Source organism: Oncorhynchus mykiss, chromosome 4 (genome assembly GCF_057628025.1).
Source record: "Oncorhynchus mykiss isolate SJ-2025 chromosome 4, ASM5762802v1, whole genome shotgun sequence".
Classification (NCBI taxonomy): domain Eukaryota; kingdom Metazoa; phylum Chordata; class Actinopteri; order Salmoniformes; family Salmonidae; genus Oncorhynchus; species Oncorhynchus mykiss.
Genome location: NC_143025.1, coordinates 70,929,449 through 70,951,119, shown reverse-complemented (window position 1 = coordinate 70,951,119; position 21,671 = coordinate 70,929,449). Strand labels below are relative to the sequence as shown.

Below are 21,671 nucleotides of genomic sequence, written 5' to 3'. Positions count from 1 at the left end.
AGTTATAAATTGTGATTTCAATCGGTCTCCTGTAAAACTACGACGTCATGTATGATTTTAGATGCTTCATTTGGCAACATGTGCCAACAGTCTAATGCCTAACCTTTCATGTGTGTTTTGTGATCATTTAGCTTTATCCAAGATGGGGCGATGTTTATCAGGAATAACTTCATAGAGTGAGTGCAACCTTCACCATTGGCTAAATACAATGAGACTGCATTGCCTTTTGAGCCAGACGATGGCGCACTATGCACGCCATATGGCTTTGCTGAAACAGAGCCTTCCTTGAGGAACTATTTGAAGAATTAGCATCAAAATGTTAATGCAAAACATCCTTCAGATCTATAGGATTTCTTTAGAAGGTAGGGGGCTTGGGGTCAACTGAGAATTCAGCAATTGTCTAATATGTTGCTCCATCCACATCAAGCTCTAGCACCCAGCTTGGCTCACAGCTGGACCTTAAAACACACTGGACTGTCTCCCTGGACATCTGCTCCCTATTCTGGGCCATCTACACTTGGCTCTGGACCTCCATTGTCAGCCCAATACAGATATCCAGAGGATGGGTCAGCAAATTATGTGCTGGACAATATTTTTTTAGGCTACTTGATACTCTGTATACAAGTGGGAAGCTTAGAGTTAATTGAAAGAATCGAAAATCACTTTGTCCCAAAAATATCTTTATTTCTGAATTCCAATGAAAAATACCACACACAGTGAGGGAAAATGTTATTTGTTCACAAAAGCTGGTGCATTCAATTGTTCAGTTTCTCATCTACCAAGGGGGCAAAGGGAATGAAATAACTTAAATAGAAATAGTTTGAAAATGTTCTTAACACCTGTCGATAAGCAACAATTAGGTCAATGATTTAAAAAAATATATACAAAACTGTAATGTGACAATTAAATATATGTTTTACATTCAATTTACAATTTCTTTACCACTAATTATCAATTGTATTGTTTTGTGAAAATTTCAAACCATTTCCTCTAGAAATAATTTATATTCAGACTAAAGGCCTTAACACTTGACAAACCTAGAATCTGGTGGATCAGGACAAAGTCAATTATCCTCTTAATTCTTGAACAGTCAATCATTTTAAAGCTAAACGTAGATATCCTCACTTGGATTCAATTAGGACCATTGAATTGTTGCCCTCACAGACCTGTCCGCACAATCTCGTGCACACACAAAAATACATACAAAATAAAATGGTCATCCTTCCTCGATTGTGGTCAGTCACAGCCTGTTTGGTGTGTTTCACATGCAACAGTACCGGTCTATGTACAGTAGCAGTCGGTCTGAAAGGTACTGTAACAGTCACTGAGATGTTGCTAAAAGCATTGCAGAGAAAACACCCAATAACCGGAAAGGATTGCAAAACAATAGAAAAAGGAAATGTACACAAACAATCACAGAATAGGCTACCTGTTGAGAACTAACAGCAAAAAATGTCAATTTGTTGGCAGAACATTCACACAATTAATTTTGTACACTCAATCCCAAGGTTCGAATCAGTACATGCCTTTCAGATGATATTATCCAGGCTTCAGTCGGTGCTACTCCGATTAGGGTCAGGGCAAAACAAAGCAGAGGGTAAGGTTGTAAATCTCTCAAACTAAATAAGACTTTGGTCACAGTTCTAGCTAAGACAGATATTCATTTCAAACCATTTATTTTGTTTCGGCATTGCCCTCACGAGGACGCCAGTGACAATTATGTCTGCACCTCCCTTCCCCTCACTATGGCACTGTGTTATTGCACAAACTCTCCACCAAGCTAACAGTCTTCAGAATATTTTCAAGAACTGGATCATTGATGAGAGTTTTGTTATACATTGTCCAGACTGTGACTGTTCTCAATAATAGATAATATTTGTGGAGAAACTGCTTGGTTGGTAAATAGTTGTTTTTTTAAAACATTTTAACTCTACAGGCAGGTGAGCTTCAGACTCTTCCGTAGTTTAAGCTATGCATGTGTGCGCATTCAATGGCATGCTGGTAGAAAAATACATCTGTTTTCAACAAGTTGATTTATTTTATCAACATGTAGCTAGCATGATTTTCTGCTAGATATAAAAAGTGAGTTATATTACTTCTCATTTCAATGTACTTTGAAGTATACGTGTTTGATAGAAAAACATAAACCAGGGACCAACTCAACATTTGTTCACAGGGTAAATGGAGTGACCTTTCTAGAAAAAACAAGTGTGTGTGTGTATATGCATGCATGCATGTTACACACACCTAGTCATTTCACCATAAAATGTATCAGAAAAATACCTCCCCTACTGTGGTTGCAGCAGCAACTTTACAGGAATAAACAAGATTGCTATTCACATGATTTCTCATGAAAGCATCTATTTCACTAAACATTAATGTAGCCAATACACCCATCAAAAATGTCCTTTATGATCCACACATCATTTTGTGAATTCCACTCTGTGCTTCACCACTTTACAGATGGTGTGATCCAGTAGAGCCAACTGTCCTCTCTACATTGTACTGTAGTCACTAAGGACAACTTAGGCAAGGTGGTGAGGCCAGGAACACTGAAGAAAAGGAGACGGCTCATTCCATAGACTCCATTTCAGTTCTATAGCATTTACTCCTACTAGAAGGTGTGTGTGTTGGGGAAGGTCAACATTTGAGAGGTGAGAGACTGCAGGGTTATGCTCAGAAGGCACGAAATGGGAGAAGGCAACAGGAGGTGCTACGGGAACTTGTTCAATAAGAACACATATTTTCATTTTCTATTTCAAAACTTGTTGCTTCGTGGTGTCTTACTGAACACAACCCTGGTGTGGAGCTTTAGTGTTACCTCTCGCAAACGTGTAAAACCTGGGAGTCAGAGCACAATGGCAGTGGTGGCTAGTAGATGGGAAGGACTATTTCTACAGATCACGCTTTGATGTTTCCCTTTGCTCCATCAAAATATAAAGACAATCATTTGGAGAAATATATAGTGTACCGTTTAAAAAGCTAGTTTTCAGAGAACGCTTATGAATGTGCTTCTCTTTTGAGGCTAGCGCCATACGTATCATTGACAGGAACATCATGCTGCCATGAAGAATTAAGTAGGTCAGTCACCACCACTGTGTCCAAGTGTGTTGCTTTTGGCAGGCAACAGAAACCTCCCCTTAAGCACAAAAAGTATGCTATTTGAAACACTGGTGACACCAAGGTTGACTCTCAATAGTTTATAGTGGCCTTTCTCTCATTGTCCATCTGAAGAGGAGACCAGGATAAGAAGCCACGCTAGACAATTGAGATGTGCCCCAACAATTACAGCAAAATAATAAAAGTGAAAAGAGATCATAGATGGCCTGTGAGGATGTGTTCTGGTCAGAGGTATGTGTGGGGTCAGGATGAGAGGGGTATGGTCCATAAGAGAGTGAGGAGAAGAGAGGGAGGCTAGGTTTTTGGTTCAGGCTGTCCCACTGGCAGAGTAGGAGAACTGAGGGAAGTGGGGTCTCCTGTCGCTGTCGAAAGACTCCATGCTGTCATCTGGGAAGGAAAGAGAGAGAGAAAGTTAGAGCACAAATCATTAAAAAGTAACATTCATCTTTCAAAGCAAAAAAACAAAACAAGGTCAAATTGTGGATTATCTAGTAGTATAAACGCTGCTAAGTCAACTAAGGGGAGTTGATGTCCCATAAATCCATAAAATCTTTAAGCAACGTTTTGTTGAGTTGGGAGGGAGGGTACCTTGTCCTGGAGGAGTGATGGTGATGGTCTGCCCGGTGAACTCCACGTCAAAATAGCGGGTGTCTGTTTCCGAGGTGACCTGGGGCTTGAATGGCGGGACCAGCTGAGAGGAAAGGGGAGGAGTCATGAGTGGGCACCTGCCTGTCGTAACACTTGCCATCACCATGAGAACAATGACAACACATAGAAAGCTTAGGATATGATACCTTCTTCTCGTACACATCTTGCCACTCGATCCCAGCAAAGAACTTGTGCTGCATTATCTCCTTGGCGTCATCAGGCCCTCCACCTAACCTAAATAGAGGAAAACACAGTCACACTTTTACACACACACTCTCACACACACCCCCCTTACCTCTGCTTGGGGTCCTTCTTGAGCAGGCCAGAGAGCAGGGACTTTCCCTCGGGGCCCAGGGTTCTAGGAAAGCGGATCTCCTCCATCAGGATCAGCTCAAACAGCTTCTCGTGGTCCTGGTTGTAGAAGGGCAGCCGACCGCACATCATCTCATACATGACCACACCTAGACCCCACCAGTCCACAGCACGGCCGTAGTCATTGTCCTCCAGCACCTGTGTGTTGGAAAGGGGAGGTAGAACATGAGCGTCATGTACAGGTGGGTGGTAGATCCTTTGGAAGGGCTTTCTAAACTCATACCTATGTCTATGGTAGTGGTCCTGATTCACTGATAGTTTTCGATCAGTTGAAGGAAAGGGTTGATGGGTAGGTGTTTACCTCAGGGGCCAGATACTCTGGTGTCCCACAGAAGGTCTTCATGGTGGCCCCGTCCTTGATGCCCTCCTTACATAGGCCAAAGTCTGTGATCTTTATGTGGCCGTCTTTGTCCAGCATCAGGTTTTCCAGCTACAGTAGAGAGGGTTTCATAAGGTGAGTTCGAGAACAGGGAGGTTCCTTCTTGAACTTGTTCAATAAAAAAACATTTGTATTTTCCATTGCAAAATGTTTTCACGACTCCCTAAGTCACCTTCAGGTCCCTGTAAACCACGTTCTTCTCCAAGTGGAGGTAGTCCAGCGCCGACACGATCTCCGCTCCGTAGAACCGGGCCCTCTCTTCAGAGAACACACGGTCTCGTGATAGGTGGAAGAACAGCTGGGTTGAAAGAGATGGTTATTGTGGCAATCCAATTTACAGTCACATAAATACGAACCATTTCCCCCAACCTTACCGGTATTAAGTTCACCATCATATGATCGTCTACCATGTAAGATCGTCATTGAAAATAAGAATTTGTTCTTAACCGACTTGCCTAGTTAAATAAAGGTACAATTTTTAAAAAAGACAAGGAATCACGTCCACTCTATTCATTACAGTCCATCTGCAATGTTCTGAGTATTCCACCTCACCGATAAGGCCTTTACATCAGGTAAAATGTAACAAAGTACTCACCTCTCCTCCATTGGCGTACTCCATGACGAAACACAAGCGGTCGTGCGTCTGGAAGGAGTACTTCAGACCCTTTATGGAGCGGATGAAGGAAGAGCACAATTAGGTTACCGATTTATATTAGTATAACAGTAAACAGAGGGAACAGAGTTTCTGTTGCACACCAATGGAATGGTCTCTCACCGTTAAGAAGGGGTGTTTGGAGTTCTGCAGTACTCTGTTTTCAGTGAGAGTGTGTGCTACTTCATCCTAGAGAAGACTAAGGAGATGAGCTTGATCCAAGAAAAGGAAATACCAGTATACACAGACTAGGCGCACGCACACACACACTCGTCTACTCACTTTTGCCACAATCACTTCTTTCTTGAGGATTTTCATAGCGTAGTATTTTCCGGTTGCTTTTTCCTTCACCAGGATAACCTTCCCAAAAGTGCCTTTTCCCAAGAGTTTGAGGTATTCAAAGTCGTGCATAGTCTAGGAGACAAAGTGTTAAAAACAAAGAGTTGGAGAAACTGTATTTTACCATATCAAAAACCCTGCCACTGGTATTTTCCTTACAGCAACACAAATGCTGAGAACAGAGGGTTAGGTGTACGCACCACTTTGAGTTTGGGCTTGGTGAGGTACATCTCCATGTCCATGGGGTCTGGTGAGGAGTCCATCCTCTCCTCCTCCTGTTTCTGCAGCCCATCAGCCACCTCCTGGATGGCCTTTGTCCACTGCTCCCTGAGGACGGAGGGAACCAGAGGTAGGATGACTACGTGTGTGTGACATGTTTATTTTTGTGGGGACCAGAAGTCCCCACAAGAATAGTAAACAACAATTTGAGCAACTGGGGACATTGTTAGTCCCCATAAGGTCAAATGTTATTTCTAGGGGGATTAGGGTTAAGGTTAGAATTAGTGTTAGGGTTAGTTTTAAGGTTAGGAGCTAGGGTAAGAGTACAGGTTAGGTTTGGGGAAAATAGGATGTATAGGACTGAATTGTGTGTCCCCCACAAGGTTAGCTGTACAAGACTGTGTGTAACCTACCTATCCTCTGGGCTCTCCACATGGAAGGTGCGTTCTATGACAGTGGTCCACTGTAGGCAGCGGATGATGAATGTGTTGGGCTTGGGTCGCTCAGTCTTCATCAGCTGACATTCTGCTGGTCATAAGGAAAAACAGAGGGAGAGAGCGGGAACGAGAGCGAGATATGTCATGTGGTGAACCATCAGGGATGCATAGAATGTAGTGCAGAGCAAGAACAAAAATGTGCAACCTCTGAGGTACTTCAGGACCTGAGTGGAGATGTACTGTTAAATATTGTGATTAGGGGGAGGAGAGTGTCAGAGGGTTGCCTTACGTGCTACTGAGAAGTTATTGAGTGGCGTCTCCAGTTGGTCAACGTCTTGCGGTCGCTCCTTGTACCCGATGAACGTACCGTCTCTCTTCAGCAAGAAATACCTGGGCCTCCAGGTCTTTATGTACTCTCCTGAGAGGAAGCGAGAGAACCATTTAACAGATATCCTTCAGCCAATTGCATGTATTACATCAGAAAGGAGACTACTCAACCTGTCAGTGAAATCCTAACCCAGTCTGAAGAGCCATAAGAGCACTGAGCTATCGCTAACCCTAGGGGGAGCTAGTAATGATAGCATGTTGGACAAGTGTGTGAGAGAAAGACCGAGTTTGGTTGACCGCAAACTTCTGAGGCATTTGTCCTGGTGGTTTCGACGAAAACAGAACTTCCCCTCAAAGGCCATTTCTATTTTTTGTATCTCCTCTTTGCACTGCGTGTATCTGTTGTACTGCCTTCCTGTACTGTACCTTTAAGACAGGCAGCTAGTAAACAGGGTCTCCGATATGTTTTTCATTTATTTTTATAACCGCGACTACGGGTACTTCTGGTAATCAACAACCATATTCTAGAAAACAGGAAGTGACACACTAACAGCACATTTAGAGAAAAACGACACCCTAATCGAGTGTAGTGTCAGTGCTGCTGACTCATCTGTTAATGCTCAATAAGGGTGATAAGATGATTGGAATCTTTGAAAAACAGTTTCATTTCACACGCACACTTCATGCCTAGAGACTAAAGCAGATGAGTGTGTGATGCTCCTAGGGCAAAGTGACCTAAGGAACAAACTGTTACCTTATATAAGACAATCCATACCTATTAAGTGTTGTTGCATGGTGCCTGTCCAGACTCATTTACCAATGACACTCATCTGAAACCCATATCTTTGCAAACACATAGGCCTAGGGTTAAACTTGCAGTAATTTATGGCAACTTGGTAATTTAAAACTTTTTTTCTTTCTAATTGTAGTCGTATATAGAATTATTTTTTTTGTATCTCCTTGTCAATATTGTCCATAGGTATCAAGAGAAAAGCCTAATTGAAAAAAGCATCTAAATCAACAATGGCATTACTTTCAAATTTACTTTTTTCAACATTTGTGACAAAACATTTAAAGTAAATTAAGTGTGAACAAAAAAGGCTATTTCATGCAAAAATCTCCCCCCCCCCCACACACACAGATGAAATTGTATTTGTCACATGCTTCATAAACAACAGGCTACAGACTAACAGTGAAAAGCTTACTTACGGGTCCTTTTCCAACAGTGAAAAAAATAAAAAATAACGAGGTATAACTAATGAGAAAAATAGCATGGCTATATACAGGCTATATACAGGGAGTATTTGTACCCGAATCGATGTGCAGCACTGTGAGGTAAATGAGGTAGCTTTATAAATATACAATGATTTCGGAAAGTATTTAGACCTTAAACTTTCCACTTTGTTACATTATAGCCAATCTAGAATTTATTAAATAAATGTTTTTCCTTAATCTACACACAATACCCCATAATGACAAAGTGAACAGGTCTTTAGAATGTTGATAAAATATAAAAACAGAAATACCTTTAGTATTCAGACCCTTTGCTATGTGACTAAATTGAGCTCAGGTGCATCCCGTTTGCATTGATCATCCTTGAGATGTTACTTTCTACAACTTGAGTCCACCTGTGGTACATTAAATTGATGGGACATGATTTGGAAAGGCACACACCAATCTATATAAAGTCCCACAGTTGAAAGTACTGTGGGACCTTCCCCAACCAGAAACAGTGGATTGATGGCAGCATTCATGCAAAACTGAAAGAGCGAGCCACTGCTTCTAATCATAGCAAGGCGACCTGAAACATGACCAAATACAGTGTAGCTATTCCCTCCACAAGGCAATCAAACAAGCTAAGCGTCAGTATAGAGACAAAGTGGAGTCGCAATTCAACGGCTCAAACACGAGACGTATGTGGCAGGGTCTACAGACAATCACGGACTACAAAAATAAAACCGGCCCCGTCGCAGACACTGATGTCTTGCTCCCAGACAAACTAAACGCCCTCTTTGAGGACATTACAGTGCCACAGCCCGCTACCAAAACCTGCAGGCTCTCCTTCACCGTAGCCAACGTGTGTAAAACATTTAAACGTGTTAACCCTCGCAAGGCTGCCGGCCCAGACGGCATCCCTGGCCGCGTCCTCAGAGCATGCGCAGACCAGCTGGCTGGTGTGATTACGGACGTATTCAATCAATCCCTATCCTAGTCTGCTGTTCCCACATGCTTCAAGATGGCCACCATTGTTCCTGTTCCCAAGAAAGCTAAGGTAACTGAGCTAAACGACTATCGCCCCGTAGCACTCACTTCAGTCATCATGAAGTGCTTTGAGAGACTAGTCAAGGATCGTATCACTTCCACCCTACCTTACATCCTAGACCCACTCCAATTTGCTTACCGCCCCAATAGATCCACAGGCGACGCAATCAAACTACACACTTCCCTAACCCATCTGGACAAGAGGAATACCTATGTAAGAATGCTGTTCATCAATTACAGCTCAGCATTTAACACCATAGTACCCTCCAAACTCGTCATTAAGCTCGAGACCCTGGGTCTCGACCCAGCCCTGTGCAACTGGGTCCTGGACTTTCTGACGGGCTGCCCCAGGTGGTGAGGGTAGGAAACATCTCCACCCCGCTGATCCTCAACACTGGGGCCTCACAAGGATGTGTTCTCAGCCCTCTCCTGTACTCCCTGTTCACCCATGACTGCATGGCCATGCACACCTCCAACTCAATCATCAAGTTTGCAGACAACACTACAGTGGTAGGCTTGATTACCAACAACGACGAGACAGCCTACAGGGAGGAGGTGAGGGCCCTAGGAGTGTGGTGTCAGGAAAATAACCTCACACTCAACGTCAACAAAACAAAAGGAGATGATCGTGAACTTCAGGAAACAGCAGAGGGAGCACCCCTCTATCCACATTGATGGGACAGTAGTGGAGGAGGAAGGTTAAAGTTCCTAGGCGTACACATCATGGACAAACTGAATTGGTCCACCCACACAGACATCATGGTGAAGAAGGCGCAACAGCGCCTCTTCAACCGCAACTGTAGGGCTGTCCAGAGGGTAGTGAGGTCTGCACAACACATCACCGGGGGCAAACTACCTGCCCTCCAGGACACCTACACCACCCGATGTCACAGGAAGGCCAAAAAGATCAACAACAACCACCCGAGCCACTGCCTGTTCACCCCGCTATCATCTAGAAGGCGAGGTAAGTACAGGTGCATCAAAGCTGGGACCGAGAGATTAAAAACAGCTTCTATCTCAAGGACATCAGACTGGTAAACAGCCATCACTAACATTGAGTGGCTTCTGCCAACATACTGACTCAAATCTCTACCCACTAATAATAAAAAATTGGATGTAATAAAAGTATCACTTGTCACTTTAAACAATGCCACTATACCCTACATTACTCATCTCATATGTATAATGTACTCTATACTACCTACTGCATCGTGCCTATGCCGTTCGGCCATCGCTCATCCATAGATTTATATGTACATATTCATTCCTTTACACTTCTGTGTATAAGGTAGTTGTTGTGAAATTGTTAGATTACCTGTTAGATATTACTGCACGGTCGGAACTAGAAGCACAAGCATTTCACTACACTCGCATTAACGTCTGCTAATCATGTATATGTGACCAATAAAAATTGATGTCAAAAACCAAGCCATGAGGTCGAATTTGGGGAAGGGTACAAAGAAAATATCTGCAGCAATGAAGGTCCAAGAACACAGCGGCATCCATCATTCTTAAATGGAAGAAGTTTGGAACCACCTCCCCCCCAAGAGACTCTTCCTAGAACTGGCCGCCCGGGACAAACAGAGCAATCGGGGGAGAAGGGCCTTGGTCAGGGAGGTGAACAAGAACCCAGATGGTCACTCAGACAGAGCTCCAGAGTTCTTCTGTGGAGATGGGAGAACCTTCCAGAAGGACAACCATCTCTGCAGCACTCCACCAATCAGGCCTTTATGGTAGCGGCCAGACGGAAGCCACTCCTCAGCAAAAGGTACATGACAGCCCGCTTGGAGTTTGCCAAAAAGGCACCTAAAAGGACTGACCATGAGAAACAAGATTCTCTGGTCAGATGAAACCAAGGTTGAACTCTTTGGCCTGAATGCCAAGCGTCATGTCTGGAAGAAACGTGGAATCATCCCTACAGTGAAGCATGGTGGTAGCAACATCATGTTTTTCAGCAGCAGGGACTGGGAGACTAGTCAGGATCGAGGGAAAGCTGAACGGAGCAAAGTAGAGCGAGATCCTTGATGAAAACCTGCTCCAGAACGCTCAGGACCTCAGACTGGGGTGAAGGTTCACCTTCCAACAGGACAACAATTCTAAGCACACAGCCAAGACAAGGCAGGAGTGGCTTAGGGACAAGTCTCAATATCCTTGCGTGGCCCAGCCAGAGCCTGGACTTGAACCTTACCAAGCATTTCTGGAAAGACCTGAAAATAGCTGTGCAGCGACACTCCCCATCTAACCTGACAGAGCTTGAGAGGATCTGCAGAGAATAATGTGAGAAACTCCCCAAATACAGGTGTGCCAAGTTTGTAGCGTCATATCCAAGAAGACCAGGCTGTAATCGTAGCCAAACGTGCTTCAACAAAGTACTAAGGGTCTGAATACTTTTTATTTTCTAATACATTTGCAAAAATTTCTACAAATCTGTTTTTGCTTTGTAATCATGGGGTATTCTGTGTAGATTGATGTGGGGGGGGGGGGGGAAATAATTTAATCAATTTTCCGGTTAAGGCTGTAACAAAATATTGAAAAAGGGGTCTGAGTACTTTCCGAATGCATTTTTTTAACTTTTACTACCCCTTTTTCCCACCCAATTTCGTGGTATCCAATTGGTAGTTAGTCTTGTCCCATCGCTGCAACCATGAACCATGAGCCATGAATCCTCCGGAACACAACCCAACCAAGCTGCACTGCTTCTTGACAACGGCCACTTAACCCGGAAGCTAGCCACACCAATGTGTCAGAGGAAACACCGTACACTTGGCGACCATGTCAACGTGCATGCGCCTGGACCGCCACAGGAGTCGCTAGAGCACGATGAAACAAGGACATCCCTGCCGGCCAAACCCCCCACTAACCCGGACAACGCTAGGCCAATTGTGCGCCGCCCCATGGGTCTCCCGGTCGCGGCCGACTGCGTCAAGGCCTGGACTCGAACCAGGATCTCTGCGATGCAACTGCGATGCAGTGCCTTAGACCACTGTGCCACTCGGGAGGTCTACTGTAGGTAAGTGACTAGAAAACAGGTTAGATAAGACAGTAGCAGCAGCGTATGTGGGGAGTTTGAGTGTGTGTAAGGCATCAGTATGCACGTGGTGGTTTCAGAGGAAGGCCCCAAAAAATGGTCAGACGCCAGCCACAGTCCGTTTGCTCTGCTACCGCACGGCAAGCGGTACTAGTGCACCAAGTCTGGAACCAACAGGACCCTGAACAGCTTCTACCCCCAAGCTAGAAAAGACTGATAAACAAGGCTGCTAATTAGCAAATCAAAATGGCTAACCAAACTACATGCATTGACCTTTTTTTAAACAAACTTTTGCACTGAGAATGTGCACAGACTTATACTGACACCCTCACACACACACACACGCACGCACGCACGCTGCTGCTACGGTCTTATCTACCCTGTTGCCTAGTCACGTTACCCCCTACCAAATGTACATAGCTACTACCTCAAATGAACTTGTACCCCTGCACATCGACTCGGTACTGGTACTCCTTGTATATAATAATGTTATATTTTTACTTATTGTTATTCACCGCAAGGTGCTACAGAGGGTGATGAGTATGGCCCCCTTTTCTATCTTTAACTCTGCATAGTTGGAAAAGGACACGTAAGCATTTCACTGTTTGTGAACAGGTGGAGACTAAGCATGCAACAAATAACATTTTATTTGAATGTGATTCACTGAGTTGGTTTATATTTAGGATTATGTTTTACATATGTCATCTTATTTGATTATTTAATATATATTTTACATGTTGAGACCTTTGTACTAAGGTACTGAACATTGTCAAAAATGAGTTAGTCACATAACTGATCTTTAGATGGTTCTTCATGTCTGTGAACTTAGTTTATTTGAAAAGTAAATTTGTGAAAAAAAATGGACTGGAAAGTTAGAACCTTTTAGTGCCAAGTTCAAATGGGTTTATCTGTAATCCAATCACAAGCCTGAACAAATACAGATGGACCAATCAGCATATCTTTGCCATCTCCCTCCATGTATGGTCTAGACTAGTCTTGCCAGCAATAATGGCATGCAAGCAAAAAATAAAATTAAGTCAGAAAATAATTGTTCGGTAATGACAGTAATTCATCTGATTATCATAATACATTTCCTAATGTATTTGATGTGTTCCGACTGTCTTGTTAAGAGTTATTCTATAATTTATGTATGTATTCAAATAGCCTAGTCTTCTTAAAAACAGAACATGTCTAATTCAGAAGTGTCAGAGAACATTAAGGCTGAACCCAGATTGACATTTCAGAGGTATAAGGTTCTCTGTGATTGCACCAGTGAAAAAAAGAAAAAAGAAAACATTTTAAAAAAGGGAGCGACAGTGAGGATTTTGATACTCTGCACTTTAGGTACCTTTAAAAAGGTGGACCTTAATGGGTTATGAAAAAATAATATAGTTCTGAGATGTGAAAATGTTGATGCTCAATATCTCAGAAATATGCTTTGCACAGATGGCACTATAAGGGTCTAAGATCACGGTTAGATAAGGCCACACAGAGGGCCAGAGATAATTACATACATTTATGATAATCTGAAGTACCCCAAAAGGCCACTAGAATAAAGCAGCAGAGTGTATGCGTCAGTCTCCCAGCTAGTGAAATGTGGTGCCGGACATTTGACCAGCAGCATTTAAAATGTACTGGACCCATATGCATTGGGGGCATAACCTGATTGGAGTGTCCACCCACGGTGCTAAGAATTTAAGAAGTCACATTTAGATCATGGTAATTCATATTAACAGAACATGCAAATCCAGGATGCAACGATGTGCAGTCCTTCTTACCGAATTCTGATGCGCACTTTGAAGGACGTTAGAATTACTGTCTACATGTACTTTTCCTCAGCAAACAAAACAACCAACGAACAGCAAAATCACTAACTATCTATTCTACTGGTCAGCTTGTCGAGAAAGAAATAACCTATTCCAAACAGACAGTTGTGAGGGGGATGAGTGATGCAACAGATCAGAAACTGTTGCTTAAAATGCTGACAAACTATTATGTATTTACATAAGAGCAGCAATGCGCACAAGACAGTAGGCTACGCATGCATGTTCGTTCCATAACGCTTCGAACACACAGACAGCATTTTGCGCAAAATAGTACACATCATAATCTGAATATGTATGCAACAAAAGTTCAACATTCACTTTCTACAACAATTTCTGTCAAGCAATCTACACATACAGTTTGACGCATACATTCGAGAAATCCAAAGTATGCACCACACCGAACGCACTGCAAATGCCTCTGCAACGCAAACGCAGTGTTTCATTTGAAATTAATGGAATTCTGGTGTACCAAAATACAACGACGCTGTCGGTGTTCGCAGCATAATGCAATTAGTAGTAAAACACAGTCCCCTAAAGCTCCCCGCACATGCTAACAGTTTAATGTGAAATACTTGAATATCGAAAGGAGGGAGATCTAATATGCTACAACTCGCATGGGTGGCTAATATGACTAAGATTGTGCTACTGGACAATGAAATACAGTTTATATAAAATATTTGCCTCTACGGATACGGTCTGATTTTGGCTAGGCTACTTTGAAACAAGGTAAGACATGCCTCATTTGTAGTAAAACTTTAAGCATGTTTTTAAAATGCAATACTGCCTCGCGCTGATGAAGCCTGCCTTCTGTTGCCTATGCATTTGCTACTTGAGATGCTGTAGCAGCAACTCTCGCGTTGTCTGACAGTTTCCACTCTAAAAGGCTCTTTATGCGGTACGCGTGTGATAAAATACTAAAACGAATATACTGTACACGAGCCAATTTAATTTTATAAAATTATGCGTGTGGAATGGACATGGATGGTTTCACACAGCTGCAGGTGCACATGATGCTCCTAGGGCAAAGAGTGAGCTAATTAACAAGCTGTTGCCTTATAGAGTGGTTAGCTGACAATATCACGAATATGATGCCCACGCTTCTATGGGGCAGACAGTGTTGACAACTAATTTTTCAGGCTAAGTTGCTAGAGGCAGGTTGATTTGTTGCTAAAAGTTGCTAAATGACGTTGATGGCACAGTTTACGTTTTTACGCAATGACATCTCTGCAAAAATATGATTTGACTTTTGTTCAGGTACAGACTCCCACTCTTTTCTGTACTTCTGGCTGTACAATTTTGATTGAAACTTGTTGATTGATGTTGTAAGTTCTGTTCAAGGTCAAACATTCGTTACCAACTATATTCATTGGGTTTGGCTCGTCGAACCGGTGCTACTGCTCCTGCAGTCAGCCAACAATGATTTGCAATTTGCTGGAATTGCTGCTAGCCTGCTGCTGCCTGTGCACGAGCTGAGCTCCTGCTGCTGACTTCACTCATAATGCATTTTTGCAGCCAGGCACCTGTTGTGACTGACAGAAAAAAGTTTGTCATTTAAAAGGGAAAATGCGTGCATGTTAGCATGAGTCACTTTTCAAAAGTTGCTAAAAGTTCAAAAAGTTGCCAGGGTAGTCTGAAAAGTTGCCAAATCTAGCAACAAAATCGCTAAATTGGCATCACTGGGGGCAGAAGTCCGTGTGTTGTGTTTCTGAACAGCTAGCATCAATAACATGCTGCTGCCATGTGGGGAATAGTAGGTGGCTTATTTCAGCTCGTATCTTTTTGACTGATGTCATATCGATGATAATATGGCTAAAATTCGCTAGCTAACCAACAACTGTAGCGATGGATATGAGAGACATTGTGCAAATGTAATGTTTTCAATGAACAGTCGACGAAATATAGTTTACACGTTGTCAACAATTCAAGCCATCCCAGTCTGTTTTGCTACATTTGCGCACGTGTCATTTTATTTGCTTAATAACAACCAACCTGTCTATAAAGACAATCCATCTCTATATATTAATTGTTGTATGGTTCCAGTCTAGACACAAACACCTAGGCCTAAACTTCAGGTAATTTACCAAAATTACCAGAACTTTCGGTAATTAACTGGTAATTTATATTTGAACCTTTATAAACATGTATTCATTTGTTTACATATGATGATTCAGGAGAAAATGTAAAAAGCATCGAATCAACAATAGCATTATTTTCAATTAACTCTTCCAACCATTTACTTTTTCCACAACTGCCACCAGTTTGGCACCAAAGCATTTACAATGACATTTTTTTTTTAAACCAAGTGCATTTCATGCTGAAACCCTCATATTAAACAGCAATGCTATTCACTAAGTTTATGGTTTATATTTAGGATAATGTTTTACAGCTTTGTCATTCTATTTTTAAAATCTTATTTGATAATTTTATATATTTATTTTACATGTGATAAGGCCACAGAGGGCCAGAGATAGACGTGATTATCTGAAGTACCCAAAAGGCCACTAAATGTCGTGATAAAAATTACAGTTAGCAGTAATATACTCTACCTTTGCAACACTACATACATCTGCCTCCACCCTAGTGGCAGATCAATGCATTCGAGGTTAAAGGAGAGAGACCCAGTAAACAATCGAGGTTAAAACTAATAATGAATAAATCATTTATAGCTACCCAAGCAGGCAGGAAGCCAGTGGCTAAGCCCCGGTGGTACAGTGACAGGGCAGATAAGAGATGCCATTGCAGCCTGGGTTAGGAGGAGGATGTGGTTTCAAAAGGAACTGTGTGTGGCTTATAATAAGAATCCACTTCCTCCTCCCGCCCGTCTGGTTGTCTTAGGTAGTCTCTTCTAAAAGAGGAGTCGAACACGTGTAAACTACAGCGTTGTATGCATGTAGATAGCTACAAAAGCAGCAAATTAAACAAGTCCCTTTATTGGCAAAGCAATCAATCATCTATGTATGCATAGTGTGCTTACACTTTGTTAATATCACTCTGAAAATAGTATTGCATGAAAATTGCTTGTGAGTAGACCCGCACACTTCCTGTCTAGACTAAGACAAGTGGGTCAAAACAGCAGTCAGATGTCAGCTGTCTCTGGCCTTTTTCATTCAAACACAAGCACAGGCAACAGTGGTCCAGTAGTCTTCTGGTCAGTGGTCCCATTTGCAAGCATCTATGAGCCTTATGCTAGGCCTTGTTAACACAAGGTGGCACAGTAATCAAATGTACACGTACAGCACTAACGCAGCACACATTTCTCATCCACATGTAAGTGTTGAGAGGAGCCAACACCACAAGTATGTCTCAGCCTTACAACCACTCCTCAAGATTCCTCAACTCACTCCACAGTGTGTTCAACCACACTGGGTCTGAGGTTTTTGGTAAGGAAGGTACTGGATGGCCTGGCTGACAACCATGGCCACCCTCCCCCAACTAACTGCCAATCTCTACAGACAGATCCTGGTGTATCCATCTCTGCAACATTCACAAATGGAATGCTTTGATCAGGCAAGAGTGGCACACCATCGCAAGCCACACAGCTGCAGGCTAAAGGGTGTGGTCTGCTGCCTGCAACATGGGTGTGGCTACTTCGACTAGCCGTGAGGTTAGTCCCATGTCAGGGACAAACCAGCTGCCAGGATACTAAAACAGAATTTAGGCTGAAGCTGGGATATAAGAATGTCTTTCCAGTGGTGATTTGAGTCACATCCAAACCATCTTGTTTCTCCTTCATCTTGTATGACTCATTTGATTGGAATCGGAGGACTCCTAGCCATGTTGAGAGATTGGCTAAAAGGGAAGGGTGGATGCGTTCCAGGGAATCCAGATGTTTTTCCCTCAGAGTAGGCTTTTCCAGTGGGTGACTAACTCCTTGGCTCAGGCCCCTGCCGTGTTTCAACGTGAAAAGAATCACAGGGAGGTCATCCAAGCAGCCATCCGTGGCTTTGATTATCCCTGGAATAGTGGGAAAGTCCACGCTCTGTCTGCTGTGATGGAACCAATCCCATAAGAGAACACCTTTGAATACCATCCAGTTAATCTTGTGTACTTAAATCGCCTCACACTAAAATACAGCCCTATTTAATGGACCCAAGATACTTGACATAAAATCATGTCATTCAGGCAAAATGTATACACCTCATTTTCAGCACATACAAATCAGCTCAGCATGTTGTCAACCATACAGATGAGACATGACTGGTATGCTTGGCCTGTTTAAATTAGGTGGCTGCCATTCAGTGCTTTAACGAGCATAACCCTCAGTGTTTCCCCTATATAGATTTTGCAGCGCCAGGCTGCCGCTGCTAAGACGTGGGCACCAGTCCCCCAAAAATTATCCAGTAAGAGTCAAAAGTTTGGACACAGCTACTCACTCATTCAAGGGTTTTTCTTTATTTTTACTATTTTCTACGTTGTATGATAGTAAAGACAAACTATGAAATAACACATGTAGTAACCAAAAAAAAAAGGGTAAAATCAAAATATTTGCCTTGACAGCTTTGCACTCTTGCCGTTCTCTCAACCAGCTTCACCTGGAATGTTTTTCCAACAGTCGAAGGAGTTCCCACATATGCTGAGGTCTTGTTGGCTGCTTTTTCTTCACTCCGTGGTCCAACTCATCCCAAACCATCTCAATTGGGTTGAGGTCAGGGGATTGTGGAAGCCAGGTCATCTTATGCAGCACTCAATCACTCTCCTTCCCTGTCAAATAGCCCTTACACAGCCTGGAGGTGTGTTGGGTCATTGTACTGTTGAAAAACAAATTAGTGGGACTAAGCCCAAACCAGATGTGATGGTGTATCACTGCAGAATGATGTGGTAACCATGCTGGTTAAGTGTGCCCTGAATTCTAAATAAAATCAGACAGTGTCACCAGCAAAGCACCCCCGACACCATCACAGATGCGGAGGTCCGTTCACCTACTCTGAGTCTCAAAGACACGGCGGTTGGAACCAAAAATCTCAAATTTGGACACAGACCAAAAGGACAGATTTCCACCGGTATAATGTCCATTGTTTGCGTTTCTTGGCCCAAACAGGTCTTCTTATTGGTGTCCTTTAGTAGTGGTTTCTTTGCAGCAATTCTACCATGGAAGCCTGATTCACGCAGTCTCCTCTAAACAGTTGATGTATCTAACTTGAACTCGGAAGTATTTATTTGAGCTGCAGTTAACTACTGCAGAGGATAAGTTCATTAGAGGTACCTCTGGGTCTTCCTTTCCTGTAGCGGTCTTCATGAGAGCCGGTTACATCATAGTGCTTGATGGTTTTCAACTGCACTTGAAGAAACTGTCAAAGTTGTTGAAATGTTCCGGATTTACCGACCTTCATGTCTTAAAGTAATGTTTCTCTTTGCTTATTTGAGCCGTTCTTGCAATAATATGGACTTGGTCTTTTACCAAATAGTGATAACGTCTGTATTCCAACCCTACCATGTCACCACACAACTGATTGGTTCAAATACAAGAAGGAAAGAAATCCCACAAATTCACTTAAGGCACACCTGTTAATTGAAATGCATTCCAGGTGACTAACTCATGAAGCTGGTTGAGAGAATGCCAAGTGTTACTACATGATTCCATGTGTTATTTCATAGTGTTGATGTCTTCACCATAATTCTACAATGTAGAAAATAGTACAAATAAAGAAAAACCCTGGAATGAGTAGGTGTCCAAACGTTTGACTGGTACTGTATAATTAATATATATTCAAGAGATGGGAAAAGATTCAGTGTAAACTGAAAACGACTAAAACCAGATAAAGTATATAGAAAAGATAATGTAGCTATCCAATTATAAGATCATCTTTGAGAACTAACAACCAAAATTTAAAAAAGTAGCCAGAATAAAATTCAAAATTTCATGGGCCACCCATTGATTTTGCTATAATGTTTGAGTCACTGTTTGAGTCATATAAGAACACTGCATAAGCCATGGCAAAATATGTAGAATTGCAGGAAACTACACTTAGCAAAAATATAAGGTGTTAGTCCCATGTTTCAGGAGATTAAATAAAATATCCCAATATGCAAAGCTAATCTCTCATTTGTTGCACAATTATTATTATTATATATATTTTTACATTCCTGTTTTTGAACATTTCTACTTTTCCAGGATAATCCAGCCACCTGACAGGTGTGGCACATCAAAAAGCTGATTAAACATGATCATTACAAAGGTGCAGCTTGTGCTGGGGACAACAAAAGAGCACTATAAAATGTACCGTTTTGTCACAACACAATGCCACAGATGCCTCAATTTCAGGGAGAGTGCAATTGGCATGCTGACTGCAGGTATGTCCACCATATCTGTTGCCAGAATTTCTCTACCATAAACCGCCATTTTAGAGAATTCAGCAGTACGTCCAACCAGCCTCACAACCGCTGAAAACGTGTATGGCACCGTGTGGGAGAGCAGTTTGCTGATGTCAACGTTGTGAACAGTGCCCCATGGTGGCGGTGGGGTTATGGTATGGGCAGGCATAAGCTACAGACAACAAACACAATTGCATTTTATCAATGACAATTTGAATGCAGACATATACAGTGACAAGTTCCTGAGGCCCATTGTTGTGCCATTCATCCAAATCATGTTTCAGCATGATAATGCATAGCCCCATGTCACAAGGATCTGTACACAATTCCTGGAAGCTGAAAATGTACCAGTTCTTCCATGGCCTGCATACTCAGACATGTCACCCATTGAGCATGTTTGGGATGCTTGGGACCGGCATGCACGACAGCATGTTCCAGTTCCCGTTAATATCTAGCAACTTTGCACAGCCATTGAAGAGGAGTGGGACAACATTCCATAATCAACAGCCTGATTAGCTCTATGCGATGGAAGTGTTATGCTGCATGGGGCAAATGGTGGCCACAGCAGATACTGATTGGTTTTCTGATTCACGCCTAGGGCTGTGGCTGTCATGAAATTGTCAGCCGGTGATTGTCAAGAAAATAACTGCTGATCTCACAGTAATCGACAGTTAATTAGCATCTCGTGGCTTCCACACATAGCCTACAAGCCAATGATGCAGACCTTTGGAATATCTACATTTTAAAAAGTATAATAAATCCATGTAATATAGCCTACACCATCACAATAAATCCATCATTTAATTTAGACAGATCTAAAGAAACATGATATGAAGAAAATGTAGTCTATTTCAGAAGAACAGAATAGCATACTTTGAGTGGTCCATATGTTAGGCCCGGATATGGCTATGTCATATGACTGTGGGCTACACTAGTTTATTTTAACAGACAAGTTTTGCTTAGAATTCCATGGCATTATTTTGAGGAAAAAAAAAAGTGCGCACATACGTTTTATGAACTGTAACTAAATAAAATCTTGTTGAGTTTCTATTTTTGTACAGTATAGCTTTAAAACTGTACAACTTTCTCTCCACCTCATGCCAAAATGTGTAGAATTAAGGCTGTGCCCTACAACAATTTTTTTTTCTCTCGAATAGTCTTTTCTTTCGACCAATCGATTGGTCACTTTTCTCAATATAGACACATCCTATGTGTTTTAATCAAATCAACTAAACTCAGCAACAAAAGAAACGTCCTCTCACTGTCAACTGTGTTTATTTTCAGCAAACTTAACGTGTAAATTTGTATGAACATGAACATAAAATTTAACAGACAAACTGAACAAGTTCCACAGACATGTGACTAACAAAAATGGAATAATGTGTCCCTGAACAAAGGTAGGGCGGGGGGTGGGGGGGGTCAAAATCAAAAGAAACAGTATTTGGCCACCAGCTGCATTAAGTACTGCAGTGCATCTCCTCCTCATGGACTGCACCAGATTTGCCAGTTATTGCTGTGAGATGTTACCCCACTCTTCCACCAAGGCACCTGCAAGTTCCCGGACATTTCTGGGGGGAATGGCCCTAGCTCTCAACCTCCGATCCAACAGGTCCCAGACGTGCTCAATGGGATTGAGATCCGGACTCTTCGCTGGACACGGTAGAACACTGACATTGCTGTCTTGCAGGAAATCACACAGAATTAGCAGTATGGCTGGTGGCATTGTCATGCTGGAGGGTCATGTCAGCAT

At 42.4% G+C, this 21,671-nt stretch overlaps 1 protein-coding gene across 16 annotated transcripts in view; it reads right to left on the bottom strand.

Moving 5' to 3' along the window:
* Positions 1 to 663: 663 nt before the first annotated feature.
* The window catches only part of LOC110522300 (RAC-alpha serine/threonine-protein kinase), a 61,292-nt gene continuing 40,284 nt past the window's right edge, over positions 664 to 21,671 (bottom strand). For 7 of the 16 annotated variants that reach the window (XM_090232927.1, XM_036975886.2, XM_021600591.3 and 4 more), the window contains 12 exons: positions 6,456 to 6,584; positions 6,143 to 6,254; positions 5,711 to 5,837; positions 5,454 to 5,585; positions 5,295 to 5,360; positions 5,115 to 5,183; positions 4,692 to 4,817; positions 4,442 to 4,570; positions 4,064 to 4,278; positions 3,915 to 4,002; positions 3,709 to 3,811; positions 664 to 3,507 (listed from right to left, as the gene is read on the bottom strand). In XM_090232927.1, coding sequence (XP_090089053.1) covers positions 3,428 to 3,507; positions 3,709 to 3,811; positions 3,915 to 4,002; positions 4,064 to 4,278; positions 4,442 to 4,570; positions 4,692 to 4,817; positions 5,115 to 5,183; positions 5,295 to 5,360; positions 5,454 to 5,585; positions 5,711 to 5,837; positions 6,143 to 6,254; positions 6,456 to 6,584 — 1,376 coding nt within the window. In that variant the 3' untranslated portion in view covers positions 664 to 3,427. Of the gene's footprint in view, positions 3,508 to 3,708; positions 3,812 to 3,914; positions 4,003 to 4,063; positions 4,279 to 4,441; positions 4,571 to 4,691; positions 4,818 to 5,114; positions 5,184 to 5,294; positions 5,361 to 5,453; positions 5,586 to 5,710; positions 5,838 to 6,142; positions 6,258 to 6,455; positions 6,585 to 16,279; positions 16,368 to 21,671 lie in introns of those variants that run through there. The other 9 variants (XM_021600588.3, XM_021600586.3, XM_021600585.3 and 6 more) reach the window with 3 other exon arrangements.